The sequence below is a fragment of the Clarias gariepinus genome, chromosome 9 (genome assembly GCF_024256425.1).
Source record: "Clarias gariepinus isolate MV-2021 ecotype Netherlands chromosome 9, CGAR_prim_01v2, whole genome shotgun sequence".
Classification (NCBI taxonomy): domain Eukaryota; kingdom Metazoa; phylum Chordata; class Actinopteri; order Siluriformes; family Clariidae; genus Clarias; species Clarias gariepinus.
In genome coordinates, this window is record NC_071108.1 from 7,086,122 (window position 1) to 7,107,988 (window position 21,867).

The 21,867-nt window shown below is 36.9% G+C and overlaps 1 protein-coding gene across 1 annotated transcript; it reads right to left on the reverse strand.

Annotated features, from left to right (window-relative positions):
• Positions 1-456: 456 nt before the first annotated feature.
• plekha2 (pleckstrin homology domain containing A2) lies at positions 457-15,125 on the reverse strand. Its single transcript, XM_053504438.1, has 12 exons — positions 14,696-15,125; positions 9,285-9,436; positions 9,105-9,161; positions 6,406-6,454; positions 6,234-6,331; positions 4,998-5,132; positions 4,752-4,868; positions 4,584-4,652; positions 4,428-4,498; positions 2,999-3,062; positions 2,428-2,505; positions 457-1,287 (listed from the first exon to the last, which is right to left on the reverse strand). Exons 2-12 carry the CDS (start codon positions 9,423-9,425, stop codon positions 994-996), a joined length of 1,173 nt encoding a protein of 390 aa, XP_053360413.1. The 5' UTR covers positions 9,426-9,436; positions 14,696-15,125; the 3' UTR covers positions 457-993.
• Between the last annotated feature and the right edge of the window lie 6,742 nt (positions 15,126-21,867).

The following is a 21,867-nucleotide window of genomic DNA, read 5'->3' on the forward strand; positions in this document are numbered from 1 at the left end:
CTGTTAAGGTCTTAACGACCATTCCACAGGTGCATGTTAATTAATTGATTATGGTTAATTAAACATGCATGGAAAACATTGTTTAAACCCTTTACAATAAAGATCTGTAAAGTTATTTGGATTTTTCAACATTATTGTTAAAATACACAGTCCTGAAAAAGGGACGTTTCTTTTTTTGCTGAGTATATATATATATATATATACACACACACACACATACACAGTATACACAGTAAATGAGCTTACCTTTTTTCCCTCCTTTAGCTTTTCTGTTCACTTTACTCCCTTTAATACACACCTACTGTATTTGGCCATTTAGAAATAAGCAATGAAAAAAAAAAGGCATTAAAGCGATATATATTTAAAAGTCGCCCGTTTATACACATCGTGTCACGCCATGTCGCACAGCAGGAAACCAGAGCATCTCCTTTTTAATTCATAAATTTGCATCGCATCTGTCCGAAACGCACAGGGAAAGTTCTCCCAATTCATATTTTATTTCAATTATTTAGCGCAGCAGCATTTTATGCACACTTAAAAAGTACAATAAAAAAAACAAACAAACCTGTCAACATCCATAATACTTTCAAGTGTATACCATAAATCATAAATTGTGGCGCAAAGACAAGTATGTGGTCACTCATAAATGTAAAATACTCAATATTCACAAAAGCCTATACAGACTGTCTTATAACTTTTTTTTTCTTTTCTGCTTACACACGAAAAAAAATATGGCTCCTTCTTTCAGCACCTTTCGTAAAAATATTTTACCCTGTACAGTCCCATCGATGAGGATCTCACAGCCTTGTTCACTGTTTCCTATCCCACTTATTTTATATCTAAAAGCATTTGCATGGTAGGTGAAATTCCAAGGCCTTCATTTGGAGAGGAAGAAGAAGAAGAAGAAGAAGAAAAAAAAGAGCTCAAATAAAAGATTAACGATAACATAATACAACAAAGTGAGCTGGTGAGCAGAGATAGCAGAAAACAGATTCAGACATCAGAGGTGCGGATGTGCATGTCCGTGTCCATGACGAAGTGTGGTTCTGTGGCGGATTGTTGAGGCTGAGAGTGGTGTCTCTGGCGTATCCTGGAGTCCGAGCCATCCCGTGCGTCGGAGAGAGAGGGCAGCGAGGAGAAAGGGCTATCTCTAATATCTTCGTCAGCCGAATGAGTCGGTTTCTTTGGGACAGGGGTCCAGGGCTGCCAGGACTGCGCCGTGGAGCAGGACTTTATCAGGGGTGGTTTTGTCTGGCTGGAGCCGAAGCGATAGCTCTGTCGGAGAGACTGATAGAGACAAGGTAAAAATGGAAAGGCTATTAGGGTTTGCAGATAAGAACACATGGACTCTTTCTCTTTTATACAATTCTTCTAAAATAAACATGTTTGCATGCACCGCTGCACGGTGATGTAGTGGTTAGCACTTTTGTTTTTTGACCAGACAGTTTAAACAACTGATGTGGGAGCTGGGATAGAGATATCACGAATGAACTGATGCTGTTCCTTCAGAGTTGTGTTAATTCATGTAAGTATGCCACCCCAACCCTTTTGCAAGGAAATCTCTCTCACTCCCACTCATTCTCTATTCTCCTTATCCTATACAGGATTGCAGGAGGCCTACAGCCTTATCCCGGGGGATTCGAGGCACTTGGTGGGGTGCACTATCGGACTCTGTGCCAATCTATTGCAGGGCACACAAGCACACACTCACACACTACAGGCAACTTGAGAATGCCAATGAGCTTAATCTGCATGTCTATGGACTGTGGGAGGAAACCCACCAAGCGCATGCAAACTCCATGCACACAGACCTGAAGGCAGGACAACTATGCCACGGTGCTGCCAGGAGGGAAATCGAGAGGAAAAAATATTGCTCACGAGGTTTAGATGTGTGGATTAATAAGAAAATAGAACAATACAGAGATTTCGCATATTATTATTATTATTAGTAGTAGTAGTAATCAGTTGCTTCTGGGATGTGACCCATCTATTAGTAAGGAGGATAACAACCTGTGGATATACAGTATAAAACTATCACTATCCATGTAATTTCCTTTCATCTTTATTGCTTCTTCCTTTCTTTCATTCATTCATTCTTTCCTTCCTTGTCTTCTTTGCTTTATTTCTTTCCCTACTTTTTTCTTTCTTTTCTCACCTTTCTTTCATTCATTTATTTATTCATCCATTCTTTCCTTCTTTCTTTCTTTAAGTTATTCTTTTTCCTTCCTTTCCTTCTTTGCTTTCTATCTTTCTTTCCCTCCTTTTTTTCTTTCTTTCTTTAATTCATTGATTTTTTCTTCCTTTTTCCTTCCTTCCTTCTTTGCTTTCTTTCTCTCATTCCTTCTTCTCTTCTTTCTTTCTCATTATAATTACAATATGAAGACAATTGTGATTAACAAAGGCATTGCATATACATGAACTCATTACCTTCGGTGGTCCTCTAAAATCTTGAATTTTTGATGAAATGTCCCTTATCCAACCGTTCATTTCTTCAGGTGTATCTGCCTGTTTAAATAAATAAATAAATAAATAAATAAATAATCCAGCCATCCTCAGTGTCCATATTCACTAATCACATCAATTCAACACAATCTAAAGATTATCCAGAAAAGGCTAAACTCTTGCATTATTTTTACCTTTATTATTTAATCATTAAAGAAACCCTTCGACAAAGATGAATAAAAACCCGGTACAAACGAGTTATCTTTACGCATCATCAATTGTGCAAAACCCCATGACTTCCTTTAATGAAAATCTGTACAATGACATATGGCAAGACTTGATCTGTTGACTACAGCTTATTAAGCATGTTTACAAGATGCTTCACAGCTCAACTGAGTCATTGTACGATCTAAAAACAGGTGTTTACACCACGCTTGGGCGGCAGTCCATTTACGCAGACATCATTCAAAAACAGGCACATTTAAAACGCGCACAGGTGCACAGATCACATACGGTCTGTTTCTGGGAAGAGAATGAGAGGAAACTTCAAACCGACCTGAATGTAGAAGGTTCTTGCGTTTGTGATGATCTCAAAAAGGTTGTCACGGGACAGCAGTTCCCTAACGATTAACAAGAAATGTCAGGAAAAAAAGTGATTAATCTGCAAAAAGGTGCTCCAACATAATAAAACATACATGCTCGAAGGAAATGTTATGCCTGATCAGACCACACCCGTGAATTAAACTTCAGTTATTACTTTTTTACTTTAATACTTACAGTACAATACACTTTAATGAAACTGTATTCATATTTTTTTTACTTCTTAATAGCTTGCATTTTCTCCGATCAGCCACAACACTTAACCCACATCCAGGTGAATGGAATAACATTGATTATCAATTATATACCAGTAAACTTGTCACAGGTTCATGGGCACCCACGGCTCAGTTTTATCTGCAGGGAACTAAGTCCAGCCTGTCTGTTTCTCCCACGGAGAAATCGCTGAAAAAAGTTAATGCTAGATATGGTAGAAAGGTATCTGAACACCCAGTGCATCACAGCCTGCCGCATGGGTCTTAGAAGGCAAAGAGTTCAAGGTTGTTGGTTCAACCTCCAAATTCACCAGATCTCAATCTGATCAAGCATCTACAGAATGTGCCAGAGTGACGCCCCACAACACCCAAAGGATCTACCGCCAATGTCCCGAAATGTGCCAGAAAACCACAGCACACCCCCAGAGGTCTTGTGGAGTCGTGCCCCAAGGGGCAGAGCTGCCCAGGTGGCACAAGGAGAGCCTGGGTATAGTGTTTTAATGTTATGGCTGATGGGTGTATGTAAGGAGTCTCCAGTGTCAGTGCATTTTAACATTGCCATTTCTGACACAGCAATCTTTAGGAAAGAGGACTTTGTGGTTTTGTAGTAAAATGAAAAGCTGTGTGTCTACTTATTATATTATATTATATTATATTATATTATATTATATTATATACTTCAAGAAAGAAAAAAGATATAGGTTGATAAGGAAGCTAGTGTTCATAGCTCCTATAAGGAAAAAAATACCCAGAAGTGACTACAATCTGATTAAAAAGTATGTCATGTTATCATTCTTTAATAATATTAATAATAATAATTATTATTATTATTATTATTATAATAATAATAATATAGCAAAATAATATCAAGTCTTTATTATTTTTTTTTGTTAAAGTTCTACAACATTAAATGTTACGTTAAACTAAAAAAAAAAATTACGCTGGGATATGACTTCTCTTAATGAAGGTAACTGTGTTAACTGTCAACAAATTTTCCTGGCATAAACAGATAAAACCCTCAAGGGTGTATATGCAACAAATAAACCCAGGGGAGGTGACTGTAACCCTGCACCGGTGCTGCACCGTACCACCCAGTGTGTATTATTTCCCCTTTATCTGCACACGCCCCAGAGTGCTTCACCTTTGACACACTGCACCATTATGTCTACTTACCCTGATTTTACCAGGCACTCGTGAACCTTCTGAATGTCCCTCAGTCGAATACTGCGTAACGGGTCTTTATCCTACAAGCAAGACGTTTTCGTGGTTAATAACTTATTTATATTCCCAACCCAAACCGTGTTAAGAACCGGGTTTCCCGCGTCTCACCGTTTCGTTTTTATAGTAACTCACAGTCTGGTCGTCTAAAATAAAAAATCTTCTTTTCCAGCTTTTTCTCTGAAACGACACGTGGAAGCGATCAGAACAAGCAAAGCCATTTTTAAGTTTTCTCCAGCATCTAACTGTATTATTATTATTATTATTAAAGACAATTACCACGTTCCCTTGTTTGACGCAGAAGCCTGATCTCAGAATGTTGGGCCGTAAACTCTGGCATCTTCTCAGAGTCACGTGTGGAGCCACTTCATTAATAAACACGTCGTCAGATTCGTTCTAAAAATATACACATGCATAAAAACACATATATACAACAACGTTTTTTTTTTATTTTACGTTTTCTTGAACCATTGCATGCTTATAAATCCTTAGAAATGCGGAAAAACACAAAAGCAAATAAAGAACCTGCTGGACCGGTGTTTGGACCACCACGCCTCCCACGATCTCAGTTTTGTAGGCCAGCCGAGCAACTGGCTGAGTGTGGCTCGTCACAGGGCCGGGCTCTGCACTCTGAGTAACCGGTAATGGGTTTTTGGGAACCTGAACATGGAATCAGAAAATTCTTTATTTCTGCCCTGGTGTTTTTTACTTATTTATTATAATTAATTTATTTTTAAATGCATCTGAAATAAATGTAAAAATCATCTGAGCCGTTGCAAAACAGGAATTAGAAAGCGTATAACCAAATTTGCAAATGTTCTCCAAACACAATATGGTGAAGAGAGGAGCACAAAGACAAAAGAGGAACAGCACGTGCTCGAGCAGGCATGCTTGCACACACACTCGCGCACACACACACACGCACGCACGCACGCACAAACATATCCCCCAGTGCTAGAGAACCAAATTCAAATCAGAGCTTTACTTCCTTCTATGAAGCCCTTACACACCCACGTTCAATAAAAACTGAGCTCTTCTTATTATCGTCTTAATTATCCTCAAAGCTTTCTTACCCAAATATGTGATATTTAATGTAAAGTTCTCTATGTTTGTTCTAAATGATTTTGTCGTCTACTTTACCTTTCTGTGCATTGTTTAAAGAAAAATACATTGTGTAATTTACATATTTTGTACATTATATACTGTATTGTGTGAATTGTGTTCAAGCTCAACTCAAAAACCAATTTCTTTAGTGTTTTCATAATTTAAAAACTATATCAAAATTTTTTTTTGTTAAAAAAAATTCTGATCCTGACTCCAGTCCTGACTCTTATTGTTATCTGATTTGGGTCTTCTTCTGATTCTAAACTCTGAACTGACTCTGATCCTGATCTAAATCTGATTTAAAACTCATTCTGATTCTGAACTGCTTCTGACTCTTATCCTTATCGTGATCAGAATCTGATTCTGGTCTGTTTTGGATTTAAATTTGATTCTGACTTTTATCTGTGTCTGATTGTCAACTTTAATGGCTCTGATCCTAATCTGATTCCGACTCTGATTCTTATCCTGGTCCGAATCTGATTTTACATCGTATCTGACTCCGTTATGACTCTTGACATCTATGATTTTATTCTGATTCTAATTCTATTATTACTCCAATCTGATCTCATTTCGAGAAAGAATTGTGCTGCATCAATCAACAACACACCAGACACTTTTAAAAAGAAAACAAAGTACTGAATTGCATGTTCTTCTTACTGTAATTTTAGTGGCGTTATTCAAAGCGATGACCCACTCTTTTAAGTCCACAGCATCGTTAGCTTGCAGGAAGTACCGCCGAGACAAAGCGTTCACCACTGCGTGAAACAATACACGTTATTTAATGCGAAATGAGTTCATGCAAGGGACAGAACACAAAAATGGCACTTACCAAAGCAGAACTCGGTCTTCGGCTTCTGTTTGGCAGACACTTCGCTGATCTTTAAATGGTTAAGAGAAGTTTAGAAGAAAGGAAATTAAGCATGAAGAACAAAGAATTATTTAAGGAATAGGCATTTAATGTACAAGTATTTAATGTACAAGTATTTAACGGGTAATGGATCACTGTTTTAACACAGTAAGCCAAACCGAGCTGTTAATTATAATATGTATACAATAGAAAAGGCTGAATGTGAAACTCAGGGCTTTATACAGCATTTGTATCCTTTGATAGAGAAAGATGTAAGGAAGATCACATGAGAGGGAGTGCTGTTGTGATGAATATCAGCATGACTGTGATGTGGTCGTAGGCATGAGTGCGCAGCCTAGGTACTGAAGATATTACAGCTGTGATGAGAGCACGACCACGAGTGCGATATTGCTTTTATACAACAGTTCCACAAAACCCCTTATTATCAACAGGTTATCAACTAGACCTTTATTTATTAAACGAGTTACCAAAGGGTAAGGAGAATAAACCATGAAGGTGGTGGACAGTCCTGTAAATCAAGGTTCTCTTTATATTTTCGCTTATTCCACTTAAAAATATAAGCTACCTTCTTGGGTTCCTAGGTTTAATGCCAAATAATGTTAAATGGAAAGCTAGTGAGCTATGTAGGGTGTGAAGTCCACTTGTCTCACACACTAAGTAGTGCCCTTGATTAGGGTTTAGGGGGGATTTGTGTAAGAAGCTAGTTAGCTTAGGTGTAAATAAAACAACACAAAGGCAATTCATAACAAATTGGAGCCAATTTTTAAGGAGACAAAGTGTTGTTTAAGTTTGATGACATAACATTATCAGATGTCTTTTCCTGCTGAAAGTGCTTCCCTGACTGGTTTTGAATGTGGATTTTGGCAGGCAGTTGCTCTGTCCTCAGTACTACAGACCCACTTTCACCCATGCTGCGACCGGCAGTTAGTGTCATTAATAGTTACTAGAGCACCTGTGACGCTGAGTGATACATATGGTTAAACATCCCTGTGTTGTTATAGTCGATTATCACTTCACCAGTCAAAATTCTGGACACAAGTTCGGATTTATTATCTACATTTTAAAACAATACTGTATTTTATCAAAACTATGGAATAACACATATGGAATTAGGTTATTATGTAACAACAACAACAACAACAACAGTCATGTGTTATTTTAGGACATGAAGGTCAGCTGTTCTAGAACAGTTCATGCAAGAACAGTATTGTCAAGTGCATCTCCAAAATCCATCAAGCGCAATGAAGAAACTGGCTCTCATGAAGAGTGTTTAGATGAGAATATTGCATATGTTAAATGCCTTTAGTATAGTAAAAATTAGGAAAGACAATCCAGTTAGAAAGTGATCACAAACTTTTGACTGGTTTGGTTAAATGTGTAAGACTTGATGGGTCTGCTTTTTGTTTCACTATTTTACAGCTTTGCCGTTTCAAATTACCACAAGTCATGTGTAATGTGATCAATGCAAGTTGCATTCATTTCCATTCATTTCCATTTAGTAAAATTGGCCAGATCAACATTAAGGAGTTCAAGTGATACACGCAGTAGCTGTTAACACAGTAGCAGTCAAAGGTTTGGACACACCTACACGCATTCTAGTATTTTTTTTCTTTATTTGAAATATTTTCTATCGTAGGTTATATTTTTTTTTTGCATTTTTTTCTCTTCTATTATTGCAGTGAAATATATCTGTCTTTTTATCATGTTATTCTATCTCATCTTTCCTTTTTTAGCCACAAACAGTCATACAATTATTTCACTGTGTACGTGACAAATAAAATTTGAATTTGATTTAAATTTAATAACTATGAAAAAACACACATGGAATTATGTTTTAAGAAAAGAGTGCTTAACAATACAAAAAGTTTTTATATTTTGGAATATGCAAAGTAGCCACCTTCTGCTTCAGGAGGTAGCCACCGTGCATGATTGTCTAATAGTCTTTAGGAGCTCCTTTATACAGTATGTCAAATACTTGCTGGCAACCAAAAGTGTGCACAGCTTTTATAGAGGTAAATAATTGCTATTTGGAAGAATCTAGAATATGAAACACATTTTTAGCATATTTTTTTTCCATATTTTTGATGTCTTCAGTATTGTTCTATAATGTAAAATAATATGTCAAAAAAGAGAAAGTAAAAATTCTTGAACGATAAGGATATATGAGTGCAAACCTTTGACTGGTACTTTATGAACCTGTAGTTTTGCTTTTTTTGTGGTTGAGAACATTAAACACATTACTGTATGTGCTATATGCACTGTTTATCCAACCATCCATCTAGGAATCTATGTAGTCCAGGGGTGGGATGCCAGGAGCCTATCCCAGGAGACTTAGGGCACAAGATGGGGTACAACCTTGATGGGGTGCCAATCCATCGCAAGGTTACTATTGTATTTATTCCTATTTTTACAACTCTGGTTAACATTTACACACTACAGGCAATTTGGGAAAGCCAATTAGACTAATACGCATGTCTTTGGATTGTAGGAGGAAACAGGAGGAAACACACCTAGCACAGGGAAGAACATGCAAACTTTGCAAATCGAACCCGAACCCTAGAGGTGCTGAAGGCGACAGTGCTAACCACTAACCACTGTTTATATTGAACATATAAATATGCATACTTGTAACAATACTAATAATATATAAATAAAAAAACCTTTGAAATGTAACTCAGCCTTAAACTTCCAACAGGATCTGCACCTTCTGGGAGATTCTGTTCTCAAGAAGACATGCAAAACAAGTAAAAAAAAAAAAAAAAGTTTAATAGCAATGCACAAAAAGCTGAAACATTCCTGCACTACTATTATTACAACAACTAATGCCTGGAGTTCGTTACCTGTGGATTGTCCATGTACCAGAGGAGAGAGTTACGCGCCGTGTCCAGGATGAAGTACCGCCGATAAAACTTGCAGCTGTTCTCATTTTCCTCTATGTCCAGGAATCCACAGATGCGGTTGTGTCTGTCCAGGTAAGGCATGTCCTATAGAACTACAGGAAGCGCGCGCGCACACACACACACACACACACAAAACGAGCTGTTAACGCCTCCGCGCGCGTAGATGCGTGCGCGCACCTGTGCGTAAACAACCCGTACGTCACACATGCACTGTAGGCTGCAACGTACAGCGCGTGAGAACCCCAAAATAAAGCGTAATAAAAATCACACACACAAAAAAAACACTGTACAAAAGACACATACATACAAATAATAACACTTATTATAAACAGTCTAATATTTGCAGTAAACCATGTGTTCATTCATTTACGATTTATTCATTTACGGGGTGTAGTCTGTTAAAAGTAGACTATTGTTGCTAAGCAACACGGCTACGAACTAAAGCCTTAGCTTACAAAATTAGCATTACTCAAACAAACAAAAGTTAAAATACAGTGTTTAAAAAATAATTCACTTGTTTATATTTCTAGAAATTTCCCCACTGTGGGACGAATAAAGTTATATCTTATCTTAATAATATTCAGTATGTTTCTACATGCCACAGGAGGTCAAACTAAAGATAGAAGTGGAATGGTTTATTGGTTTATCACCTCAAATTTCAATTATTGTGGAATAGATATTTTATAAGTGTGCATATTTATTGAGACAGTGAGACAAAAGTTCAGACTTTCAACTTGAATTCAAGCTTTTTAAGGGACACAAAAAACAATCACAAATCACTAACTGATTAACAGACTCAAAAGTAATTAGACAAATTAAATAAATACTATAAAAAAAAAACCTGATCGGAAAAACGTTGCAGTAAACAACTGTCTAAAATATGAAACTCATGGACACAGAATGCAGTTTCCTCTCTTTAAACCACTTTGCAGGCATTTACTGCAACCTGTTCAGTTGCTGCTTGTTTGCAGGTCTTAATGTCTTTAGTTTTGTCTTTAATAAGTGAAAAGGAGGTCCAATGAGTCGAGTTCAGTTGACTGACTCGTCCCTTCAAGGACATTTCTTTTCTTAGCCTTGAGTTGCTTTTCCAGTACGTTTTGTCACATTACCCATCTACATCGTAAAGCACCGTCCTATCACTTATCACACAGCATCAGACTTTCCAAATCTGATTTTATCTGAGTTTAAAGTGCACTTTTTTTTACAAAATTTATCCTGATACTTTTATTAGCAGGATGGTCAGTAAAACTTGCAATTACTTCCCGTACAAAACCACACTAATTGTACCTGATAGTAAAGCATCCTTAAAGGAAGGTGGTAGGTTCGATTCCCAGCCAATGTCCAAACCCCAGCCACTGGATGCCGTGCTAGTCCGAGGCCCGGATGAAATAGGAGGAGTGCGTTCGGAAGGACAGGTAAAACCTGTGCCAACTAGTTGTGCGGATCGGACGGTCGGCTCTGACGGCCCCTGAACCGAGTTACTTTTAAAATTATGAGAACTGTGTTTCTGTCCAAATTCCTATGGACGTGACTGTTCATGGCATATTTTACATTTAATATTAATTTCACATTTTATATTAAATTTTTGTTTTTAAATATGGCAAATGATGTCAGTGAAAATATGGTAAAATATTTGGTTAAAAATAGTAAAAAATGTCACACATTTATAATTCAATTATGTGAATGTCCACAAGATTTTTGCCCCAAATGTTAAATAAACGTTCCACAACATAAATCTTTATCATATCTATAATAATAATACATTTTCTTTATTAAATACAATATATGGCCAGAGATTTGTGGATTTCTGATTATGACACTTATTTGTAGGCCTTCCATAAACTGTAATAAAAGTTATAAGCACACTGTTGTATGTCTTTGTATCCCATTGCAATATGGTTTTCACATCTTGCCCAAACCTGTTCTGCCATGAGTGAGAGCTATAATAAATGGTTTGCCAAGGTTAGAAAGGTCAAACTGTAACGGTCTGCAACGAGCCCTGACCTTCAGTCTGGAGGTTATTCTATAAGGATAAGGGGACCACAACCACATGGAGGTGGAATTAGCCAAATGGGTGTAATGGTCAGGTGTCCACATACTTGCATTTGCTAGTAAACCATCAATATAAAATAAATCGTGACAAAACTTAGAAAATGTAAAGAATTCAAATTTGTAACTACTTTTAGGTATGTAAAGTATAAGTATATGCCTGCATTCCAGCCACTTAGGGATAACTGTACCCTTGCTTATTAATGTTATTAATGTGCAAGACATTAACATCATGTAGATATACATGAAGAGGTTTTGTTAATGTTTAACCAGTGAAATGAGGAACAAATGTGACATAAATTAGTGATGGCATAGTTGTTGGTATCAGCTAGGCTAGCTTGAGTATTTAGTGTATACACTTAATTTGCTTAAATACAAAGGGTGTTCAAGTCATCCCGGGACTTTAAGTGTACAAGTCCTTGCCTTGCTCCAAGCCATTTCCATATGTTTGGGCCATTAAAGAAGTTATGAGAGCCTGAGAGGCCAGTGTTTTAAGATGTAAATCAGTCTGAGGCAGTCCTTTGATGGCTCCAGCATACTAACTAAACTTTCTGCTATCTATGCTGCTATCTACTAGAGATACGCTGGCATAGGTGCCTTACTGTAGCAGGGGATTATATGGAGGAATAAATGTAGTTTTTAATCTCATAAATGTGTTTTCTTATTCTGCACAGTCAAAATCCCTGTTTGACTTGAACGTCCCTTGTATAACTGGGTTATCAGTTTTTGGTGATTTGTTAGTTAGTTTGGAGATTAAAATGATAGAAAAATATGGTATATGTTCAATGATACAGTAAAGTGTTTAAGTTTTATTTAATTAATGTTATAATTAATCCTGTTAATTAGTTTGAAATTAGACCCCATTGTCATTTTCTAAATTAACTCATCATCAAATAATAGCGTCCATACTCAGCTTTGATTACTGCTCATATAAATGATAAAGGTGAACGGTGCAGGAGCGCCTCTCCTTTGCACTCTGGCCTCAATCTCCCCTTGGGTTTCATCGCAATTTGCAAATATGCAAACCACGCATTTGACGTGATGTCCATTAAAGGACACGAGACATTTTTGCAGAACGTTTTTTTATTGCATACTTTTTGTTACAACTTAGAAGAAATGTAGTTGTAAAAACGCTCGCCATAATACCCTGAGACAGAATAATGTGCAAAGAAGAAATTAGAAGAAAAACATTTTAATGAACTTTTTACTTTAGAATTCTAATGGGTTCTATACTGATGACATGGGCACACAGACGTAGGTTTGTATGCATGATATATGCACCACCTATTTGTACTGTTCTGCTACTGACTAATCATATTAGAGCAAGTATGCCGATATGGCGTGATGTGCTGGATCGGCTTTGTGCTTGATATGAATATATTCTCTTCCACTGAAATATTTCATGCTGTTTTTGTTGATGACTAACACAACACAGATGATATAGATAAACAGGATATAACACGCCTTTTACCGATTTCTATGATTTTGCGCATAACTGGCAGGTGTGCCTAATTAATTGGCCTTTAATTGTGCATTACTATATAAACTCAACTTACAAAGCCTACAAGTTTAATACAATATGCAAGGCATACAATGCTGCAAGACATTTTATTATACCAAAACAGTTAACCACAGGGTGGTGTGTGCATCCAGAAGTTGATAATTTTCCATTACCTGCTCATGACGAAATGGTTTTACTCATCTTACACCATCAGCAATTTGCCAACAGCACAATATTTAATCTCCTTCTATCCTTACAACTGGTTATAAACAATATTGAGTCTCTGTGAGACAAGTTAATATTTTTACGTAATTATTAGTATTAAGTGCTATACTTCCAAACAGTACCCTGTTAAAAATAGCATGTTACCATAGACCGCCATCGTTGGTACAGGTAGTCTGCGGTTTGGCAACCAGCCCATGAAAGTGAGCGAGGGGTGAGGTATTTCTGCACGTCGACTTCTGGAAGCTTCCTGAAATTTCCATGTGTGCTTACAGTCTATGCAAAACTATTTAAACCGAAGGTTTGTGAGCCTGATGCATCTTTATATTATAGAACACTGTCAGAAATATGCCTTATAACCTGGAACTTTCCTTGTCACTTTAGGGTGTACCCGAGTATGTGTAGCCTTTTTATCATGAAATGTAAATGATGTGTAAACTGCAACTGTAAACTTCTAAATTGGTACTAAAATATAATAAATACAAAGATACACATAAAACTGATAAAATTATATACCCTTGACTGTAAAACCCCGGCTGGGACCCCCCCCCGAAAACATACTAGGCTACTGAGCTTGTAGAGACCAGTCTTTACTGAATACCTTCAAAAAAGAAGCATCGTGAAATGTCCTTATCTGCTTACATTCCATGCAAATCAGATAAACTATCTATCTTAAACTACAGTACAGAACATGGTGTCCCAACAGTCTCCATACATAGGGAGAATTAAGATTCGTGGGGACACGTGAAGGCCATGGTGCACTAACATAAACATAAAGCACTAAGATCATTAAATAGAACGCATCTGAAAAGCATGCACAGCAAAACACAAGTGAATGGGGAGGGTGAGAACCATCTCTGTGTGTGTTTAGATAGAAATTGTGAAGAGAAAGAAAGAAAACTAAAAAGTATTTATTTGTCTTATGAATGGAGACTTTTGTGACACCCTGGACTACATGGAAGCTCGCTGACGGTTGAGACACTAACAGTTGGCATCTAAAATGGCACACTAAACAATAAAGAAGTAATAGATACACAGGATAATACAGGCAGTGTTTTCAATGTTTTAGGCCGGTTAGCCTAATTTATTATTATTTATTTTTTTTACTGTGGGAGAAAACCAGAGTACCTTGAGGAAACCCATCAAGCATGGAAAGAACATGCAAACACCACGCACACACAAGACCCGAAGCGGGAATCGAAGCCTTGACCCTGGAGGTGGTCCAATTTGCTTGATCTAATTACATTTAAAAAATTGTATTATGCATAAATTTATCTAAATAAATATCAGATGATAATTATTTCCCTACTAAGCAGTAATGCACAGCCTACTAATGAGTATATTATATAATTTTGACTGGAGCTTAAGAAGCCAAGCATCTGTTAGAAGAAAAAAAAAGTGCCTGCAAAGTCCCAAGATCAAAGAGGAGGTGGATAAGTGACGTCACTAACCAGGATTTGGAACGGGACTGAAGTTCCTCCTGAACCTCAACAAGTTGACTTGTGCAAAACTGCCACACCTTAATATCAGCTCGCACACACACATAGAGAGAGAGAGGGAGAGAGAGAGCCTGACTTACTGGTTGTGCCCAGGTCCGTATAGTCCTGGATCCTCTTGCTACACTGTTACAAGTCGCGAGCGCAGCTGAATATCATGGTCCTGAGGACAGAAGACGAGTTTTGGAGCAAGACCCGAAGAGTTAGCGTTAGCACATGATAGCAGTGACATGGCTTTTTCCGGGTTGACTGCCGTTGAGTTAAAACCAAAACCGCGCATCCGGTTTGTGTGTACGTGTGTGTGTGTGTGTGTGTGATCTTCGTTTCTACGCAGAAAGAGGAACACAAGCAGTGCCACAACCTGAGAACACAACATAACTCCACATGGATATACACACACACATCGTACAACTGAATTAGCGACTTGGACAACAATCTAACAACGTGTAATAAATATTGCAACGCAGATTTTAGACGGGCTTTCTCTATATGATTGAAAAGTTTATGGACAAGCTTTCTCTGTGTGATTGTAACAGTGTAACGGTTTATAGAAAAGTTCTCTCTATATGACTGTAACAGTTTATAGACAAGCTTACTGTCAGTGATTGTAACGGTTTATAGAGAAGATTTCTCTGTGTGACTGTAACAGTGTAACGGTTTATAGAGAAGATTTCTCTGTGTGTAACAGTGTAACGGTTTATAGAAAAGTTCTCTCTATATGACTAACAGTTTATAGACAAGCTTACTGTCAGTGATTGTAACGGTTTATAGACAAGCTTTCTCTGTGTGTAACAGTGTAACGGTTTATAGACAAGCTTTCTCTGTGTGTAACAGTGTAACGGTTTATAGACAAGCTTTCTCTGTGTGTAACAGTGTAACGGTTTATAGAGATGATTTCTCTGTGTGTAACAGTGTAACGGTTTATAGAGATGATTTCTCTGCGTGACTGTAACAGTGTAACAGTTTATAGAGATGATTTCTCTGTGTGTAACAGTGTAACGGTTTATAGAGATGATTTCTCTGTGTGTAACAGTGTAACGGTTTATAGAGATGATTTCTCTGTGTGTAACAGTGTAACGGTTTATAGAGATGATTTCTCTGTGTGACTGTAACAGTGTAACGGTTTATAGAGATGATTTCTCTGTGTGTAACAGTGTAACGGTTTATAGAGATGATTTCTCTGTGTGTAACAGTGTAACGGTTTATAGAGATGATTTCTCTGTGTGACTGTAACAGTGTAACGGTTTATAGACAAGCTTTCTCTGTGTGACTGTAACAGTGTAACGGTTTATAAAGATGATTTCTCTGTGTAACTGTAACAGTGTAACAGTTTATAGAGATGATTTCTCTGTGTGTAACAGTGTAACGGTTTATAGAGATGATTTCTCTGTGTGACTGTAACAGTGTAACGGTTTATAGAGATGATTTCTCTGTGTGTAACAGTGTAACGGTTTATAGAGATGATTTCTCTGTGTGTAACAGTGTAACGGTTTATAGAGATGATTTCCCTGTGTGTAACAGTGTAACGGTTTATAGAGATGATTTCTCTGTGTAACTGTAACAGTGTAACAGTTTATAGAGATGATTTCTCTGTGTGTAACAGTGTAACAGTTTATAGAGATGATTTCTCTGTGTGACTGTAACAGTGTAACGGTTTATAGAGATGATTTCTCTGTGTGTAACAGTGTAACGGTTTATAGAGATGATTTCTCTGTGTGACTGTAACAGTGTAACGGTTTATAGAGATGATTTCTCTGTGACTGTAACAGTGTAACGGTTTATAGAGATGGTTTCTCTGTGTGACTGTAACAGTGTAACGGTTTATAGAGAAGATTTCTCTGTGTGTAACAGTGTAACGGTTTATAGAAAAGTTCTCTCTATATGACTAACAGTTTATAGACAAGCTTACTGTCAGTGATTGTAACGGTTTATAGACAAGCTTTCTCTGTGTGTAACAGTGTAACGGTTTATAGACAAGCTTTCTCTGTGTGACTGTAACAGTGTAACGGTTTATAGAGAAGATTTCTCTGTGTGTAACAGTGTAACGGTTTATAGAGATGATTTCTCTGTGTGTAACAGTGTAAAGGTTTATAGACAAGCTTTCTCTGCGTGATTGTAGCAGTTTACAGACAAGCTTTCTGTGTGTTAGTTTATAGAGATGCGTTCTCTGTGTGATTGTACTAGTTTATGGACAAGATTTTACTAAGTGATTGCAGTAGTTTATAGATTGTAGCAGGTTATAGACAAGCTTTCTCTGTGTGATTGTAAAAGCTTTTTCTGTAATTGTAGCAGTTTGTGGACAAAGTTTGCGTTCTCTGTGTGATTGTAGTAATTTATAGAGATGCTTTCTCTGTGTGATTGTTACAGATTCAGTTTATAGACAAACTTTATATATAAATACTTTTTAAATCCCAAAAGAAAATTGTATTGTTACAGCAGCCAGTTCACATATTATACAAGTAAGCAACAAACAAGAACTTCAGTAAGGAAAAGGAAAAAAACAACAACTCCGATTCTGTTTGCTCATATGCCACTTAATGCAATAGGATTAAAACAACAACAACAACAAAAAAACAAACATGTAAAGGCAATAATAAACACACTGCTCCAAACTTCGGAAAACCTTTCACTTGAGTCAGCTTTTCTGGCACCAAACCAACCTTGTATACCCATCGCACAAACCACAAAGATTTTCCTTAAAGAAATACCACAACATAACATAAAAAACATAAACAACGTCAAAAACTCTCCATTACGAAACCACTTCCTCAATAACAATGTGTCGAACGAGTCGACTCACGAAACGGTTCATTGTGGTGAATCAGAAGAGCTGAGTCGCATGTATATGAATCGTTATTCTTTTCTTTTTTAAAAAAGAATCCCGCGCTATTAGTCTTAAATGGTAATTCAATTAAATCTCACAGAAAAAAAATCACACAGCCTTCTTTCATAATCTGAGATGTATATTAGTGTAAAGTATAAATGTGTGTGTGTGAGACCCAGTGAAGTGTATAACGTTTGAGCCGATTCACTTTTCACGCGTGTTCCATGAGCCGAATGAATCAAACGAATCTTCATACGGAAGCACACACACACAAAAAAGAACGATAGCATTAATGCAGCCATGGATGCTTATTGTTCTCTTCAGTGCACACATGTCATACCCCGCTGATGTTAATAGTGGTTATGGGAGAGTAAAACGAAAAGAGAGCCACGTGAGACCTGGAAGAGTCGACTCTTCGACTCAGTGAGTTGAGCCAGATGATTTGACTCACTGAAAAGAGTCAGAATCTTTCCGCACGATATAATGATGGAACATGAACAAGGTTTCTTTCCCATAAATGATTTCATATCATTTAAAATAACAGACTAAAAGCTTTAAAAAGAGGGTGGTGCTTCATGGTGAAATCATTGTTCTTCCGTTGTTAACCATGGTCACCTTCACAGAAATGTTTACAGACATCATTGCTTTGCATAAAAAGTTATTTACAGACAAGATATTTAATATATTGCTAGAATGTTGCTGCTACCTAACACCACCAGATTATAGAGGAGTTCAGGAAGAGAGGCTCAATTGTTGCGAAGGCTTAAGGGAGACCAAGAAAGTCCAAGACCGTCTCCGAAAGCGAGGATTTTGGAGGATGGCCTGGTGTCAAGAAGGGCAGCAAAGAAGCCACTTCTCTCCAGGGAAAACATCAGGTACAGACCAATGTTCTGCAAAAGATTCAGGGATTGGACTGCTGAGAAAAGTCATTTTCTCTGATGAATTCTCTTTCTGATTGTTTCTTAAATCCAGAAAAAGCTTGTCCGGAGAAGTCAAGGTGAGCGCTACCATCGGTCTGGTATTTGATGCCAACAGTAAAGCATCTTAAGACCGTTCATGGGTGGGGTTGCTTCTCAACCAAGGGAGTGGGCTCCCCAGACCTTAATCCTATTGAGATCTTGTGGTCAATCCTCAAGAGGTGGGTGGACAAACAAAACCCCACAAATTCTGAGAAATTCCGAGCACTGATTATGCAAGAACAGAACACCATTAGCCAGGATGTGGTACAGAAGTTGATTGACAGACGATTACCAGGGCCGATTTGCAGAGGTCTTGAAAAAGAAAGATCAACACTGGTGAACAATATTGACTATTTGCATAAACTTAATGTAATTGACAATAAAAGCCTTTAAATGTATGAAATGTTTGTAATTATACTTCAGTATACCATAGTAACATCTGACAAAAAGATCTAAAAACACTGAAGCAGCAGACTTTACAAGTTGCACATTAAGTTCTTCAATTCACTCATTCATATAATATTTTTTTTTAATTATGATTGTTGAAGATGCTGTCTATTCTCCAGATGGTATGAGCTATACAATCATCCGTGCCACCACCAGCAGACTCCACTTCAGTTTCTTTTCTGAGCCAGTCAACACCCTTATTCGATTTTTTATTTATTGAATAAGAAACAAAATACAATACAGTACAAAATCTCGCAGAGGATCAAACAAATCAACATTCAATTACTACAATACAATAACAAAAGAAAGAAAGAAACGAAGGGGGGTAAAAGGATTCACATTAATAAAAATTGAGTGCAAAATAACAAAGACACTGGAGGCATGCATCTAAACAGTAACAAATGAGAAATCTCTTTACAGATCCTTACTGATTTGCTTGATTTCAGTTTCTTAAGTGACATGAAGTATTGTTTAAAGTTATTTATGAACCATATGAAAGACAGTTTACTGTTTCTCCACTTACTACGATGTATTTGGTATTTACCTAAAAGGATTATAATGTTAATCAGAGGGGTGTAGATTATCCATGTAGAAGATAACATCAGATATGTCAAACTGGAATATCATTGATCTTGAGTGATAACTAGGTGTGTATTTCTGACTAAAAATCAGCTGACACAGGACATAGAAAAACAGGTGTTGTAACGTTTCACAGGCTGAATCACAAAAAGAACACAGGTCCACCTCAAATTTAAACCTTCTCTTTAGAAATTCGGACACTGGGTATATATTATTAATTATCTTAAAATTAGTTTCTTTAACTTTTGGGGAAACAGGCCACTTAACAAATAAAAAAAAAAACCTTTTCCATGGGTGACTGATCCCCATGAAAAGCCTGCAAATGCCTACCTGAGTCAAACTCGTGGAAAAGAATTAATTTAAAGTTCACACTAATAATCTTATTGTTACATTTGCTATCGTTTAGATTACAATTTCCAATTTTGGTTTGACTTCTGTATATGTTGCATATTAGCTGCCTAGCAGCCAATGGGATAGCACGACAAACCGTCCTGTATTATTTCTGCGGAAAACCTAAATTAAATTTTTTCAAAAAAGATACATAATTCAACAGAATACCATCTGAGTCCAACAAGTCAGTCACAAACAAAATACCATTCTCAAACCAGTTTCTATTAAACAATGACTTTCTTTAAACAGTTATCACTCTATTGTTCCAAGTTGTGTGTAAATATCATTTTCCAGAAAAAAAGGATCCGTTTGTGAAAACTAGATAATTTAACAGGGATTTTGCTGATCTCAAAGTCACATTTCAATAAAAAATCAACTCCTCCTAATTCCTTAAGTATAGATCTGGGTATATGAAACCACATGGAATCAGATTGAATTAAACAAGCTCTAAGCCAGTTAATTTTAAAAGTTCCTACCAATGATTCAAAGTCCAAAGCTCTAGCACCACCCTTAACAATCCTTCACCAATGGTGATCTTTTAATATAGTGGGTTTTATTTTTTCACAGGAATTAAAAAAATAACCGAGTTGGCTTTTTTAATGTTTTGGGAAGAAACATACAGAGAATGAAAAGGATAATTTAATTTAGAAAGACCTCCAGCTTTGGAAAAGATGACTCTACCAAATAAAGTGATATCTCTAGTCAGCCAACGACCAAGAGATCTCTTCATGTCAACAATACGACTGCAGATGTTGGTGTCTTCTCTTTTAATCATGTTTTTAGCTATCACTATACCTAAATACTTCACTTCTGGTTCTACTCTTATTGAAGGTATATTTGAATCAGGACATGTGTGAATAGGTGACAATTTACATTTTTTAATATTGAGACACAGTCCTGAAGCCTGGGAGAAGGATGAGATAGTGTTGAGAGCCTTAACTACCATGGATTTGTCTCTTAAAAACAGAGCTATATCATCGTCAATTTGACTTATTTGGAATTCTTTATTAAGGTATATGTTTATACCTTGCATAAGGTATATGTTTAGACTTTAAACAAAAAGGGATTTTCAACAGTATCAAAGGCCTTATAAAAGTCCAAAAACAACACCAAACGATGAGATACATTCTAGATATGCATTGAAAAGAATTAATCGAATGTCTTGCAAGAAAAAGGAGTAAAATCCCACTGCTAACCCATAAATTTTTGATAATTTACCCCTAGGCATCAGCCAGTCAACACCCTGCTGACTCCAAATAATCTGGTCTAGCCACACCCCTACGTCGGTTTGACTTAGTTCCAAACCCCACACCGCACTTTACAATGTTCCATCCCAGACTTTATGCAATGCTGCACTTTTGAGGTTACACTGTCAAATAGTTTACAGCTTATAGCCCATGTTCTGTGGTTTTATCATCCTGCATTGGACAATTGGACTTTGTAATCTTACATACAGTTACAAATACACAAGACTACAATGCGTTTATACTGTACACTGCACCATTGCCCTGGAAAAACAATGATTAATTCCAATGCATATGTATATAAGCCATAAAAGCAATGACAATAAAATCCTACTTAAATTGATATATAGAGAGAGTAATTACTGTAATATATTCAACATTATTGGTTTTGTTATTTCATGTATTTCAATTTTACATTTACACATACAGTACATAGCTTTAGATTTTGTATTCATACCTACCAACGAAAATCTATTCATGAGAATAAACAATGATCACATCAAACATCAAAATGAGGAAAATGTTACCTCTGGCACTTTGGATTAAGTGTTGTACGAAAACCGAAAATATTGCGTGTGTCTCAGTACTGTGGGTGAAAATGTCTTGTTGATGAGAGGTCAAAGGAAAATGGTCGCGTATAATCACTTTTTACAACCATAGCAAACAGAAAAGGGGCATTGATAGCTCAGTGAGTTACTCATCACAAGGTTGGTGGTTCAAGCCACAGCCAAGCCCCTTAACCCTGTCTGCTCCACGGGTGCTATATGATGGCTGACTCTTCTCTCTGACCCCAGCCGGCTAACAAAGCTCGT

What these genes read in the sequence shown, in the direction of transcription:
- plekha2 (XM_053504438.1), bottom strand. Translation starts at nt 9,425, where the DNA reads ATGCCTTACCTGGACAGACACAACCGCATCTGTGGATTCCTGGACATA. An exon ending in GAAGACCGAGTTCTGCTTTG is followed by an intron (nt 6,332 to 6,405) that starts GTAAGTGCCATT and finishes TGTTTCACGCAG; the next exon opens with TGGTGAACGCTTTGTCTCGG. An exon ending in ATTTTAGAGGACCACCGAAG is followed by an intron (nt 1,288 to 2,427) that starts GTAATGAGTTCA and finishes TGTCTCTATCAG; the next exon opens with TCTCTCCGACAGAGCTATCG.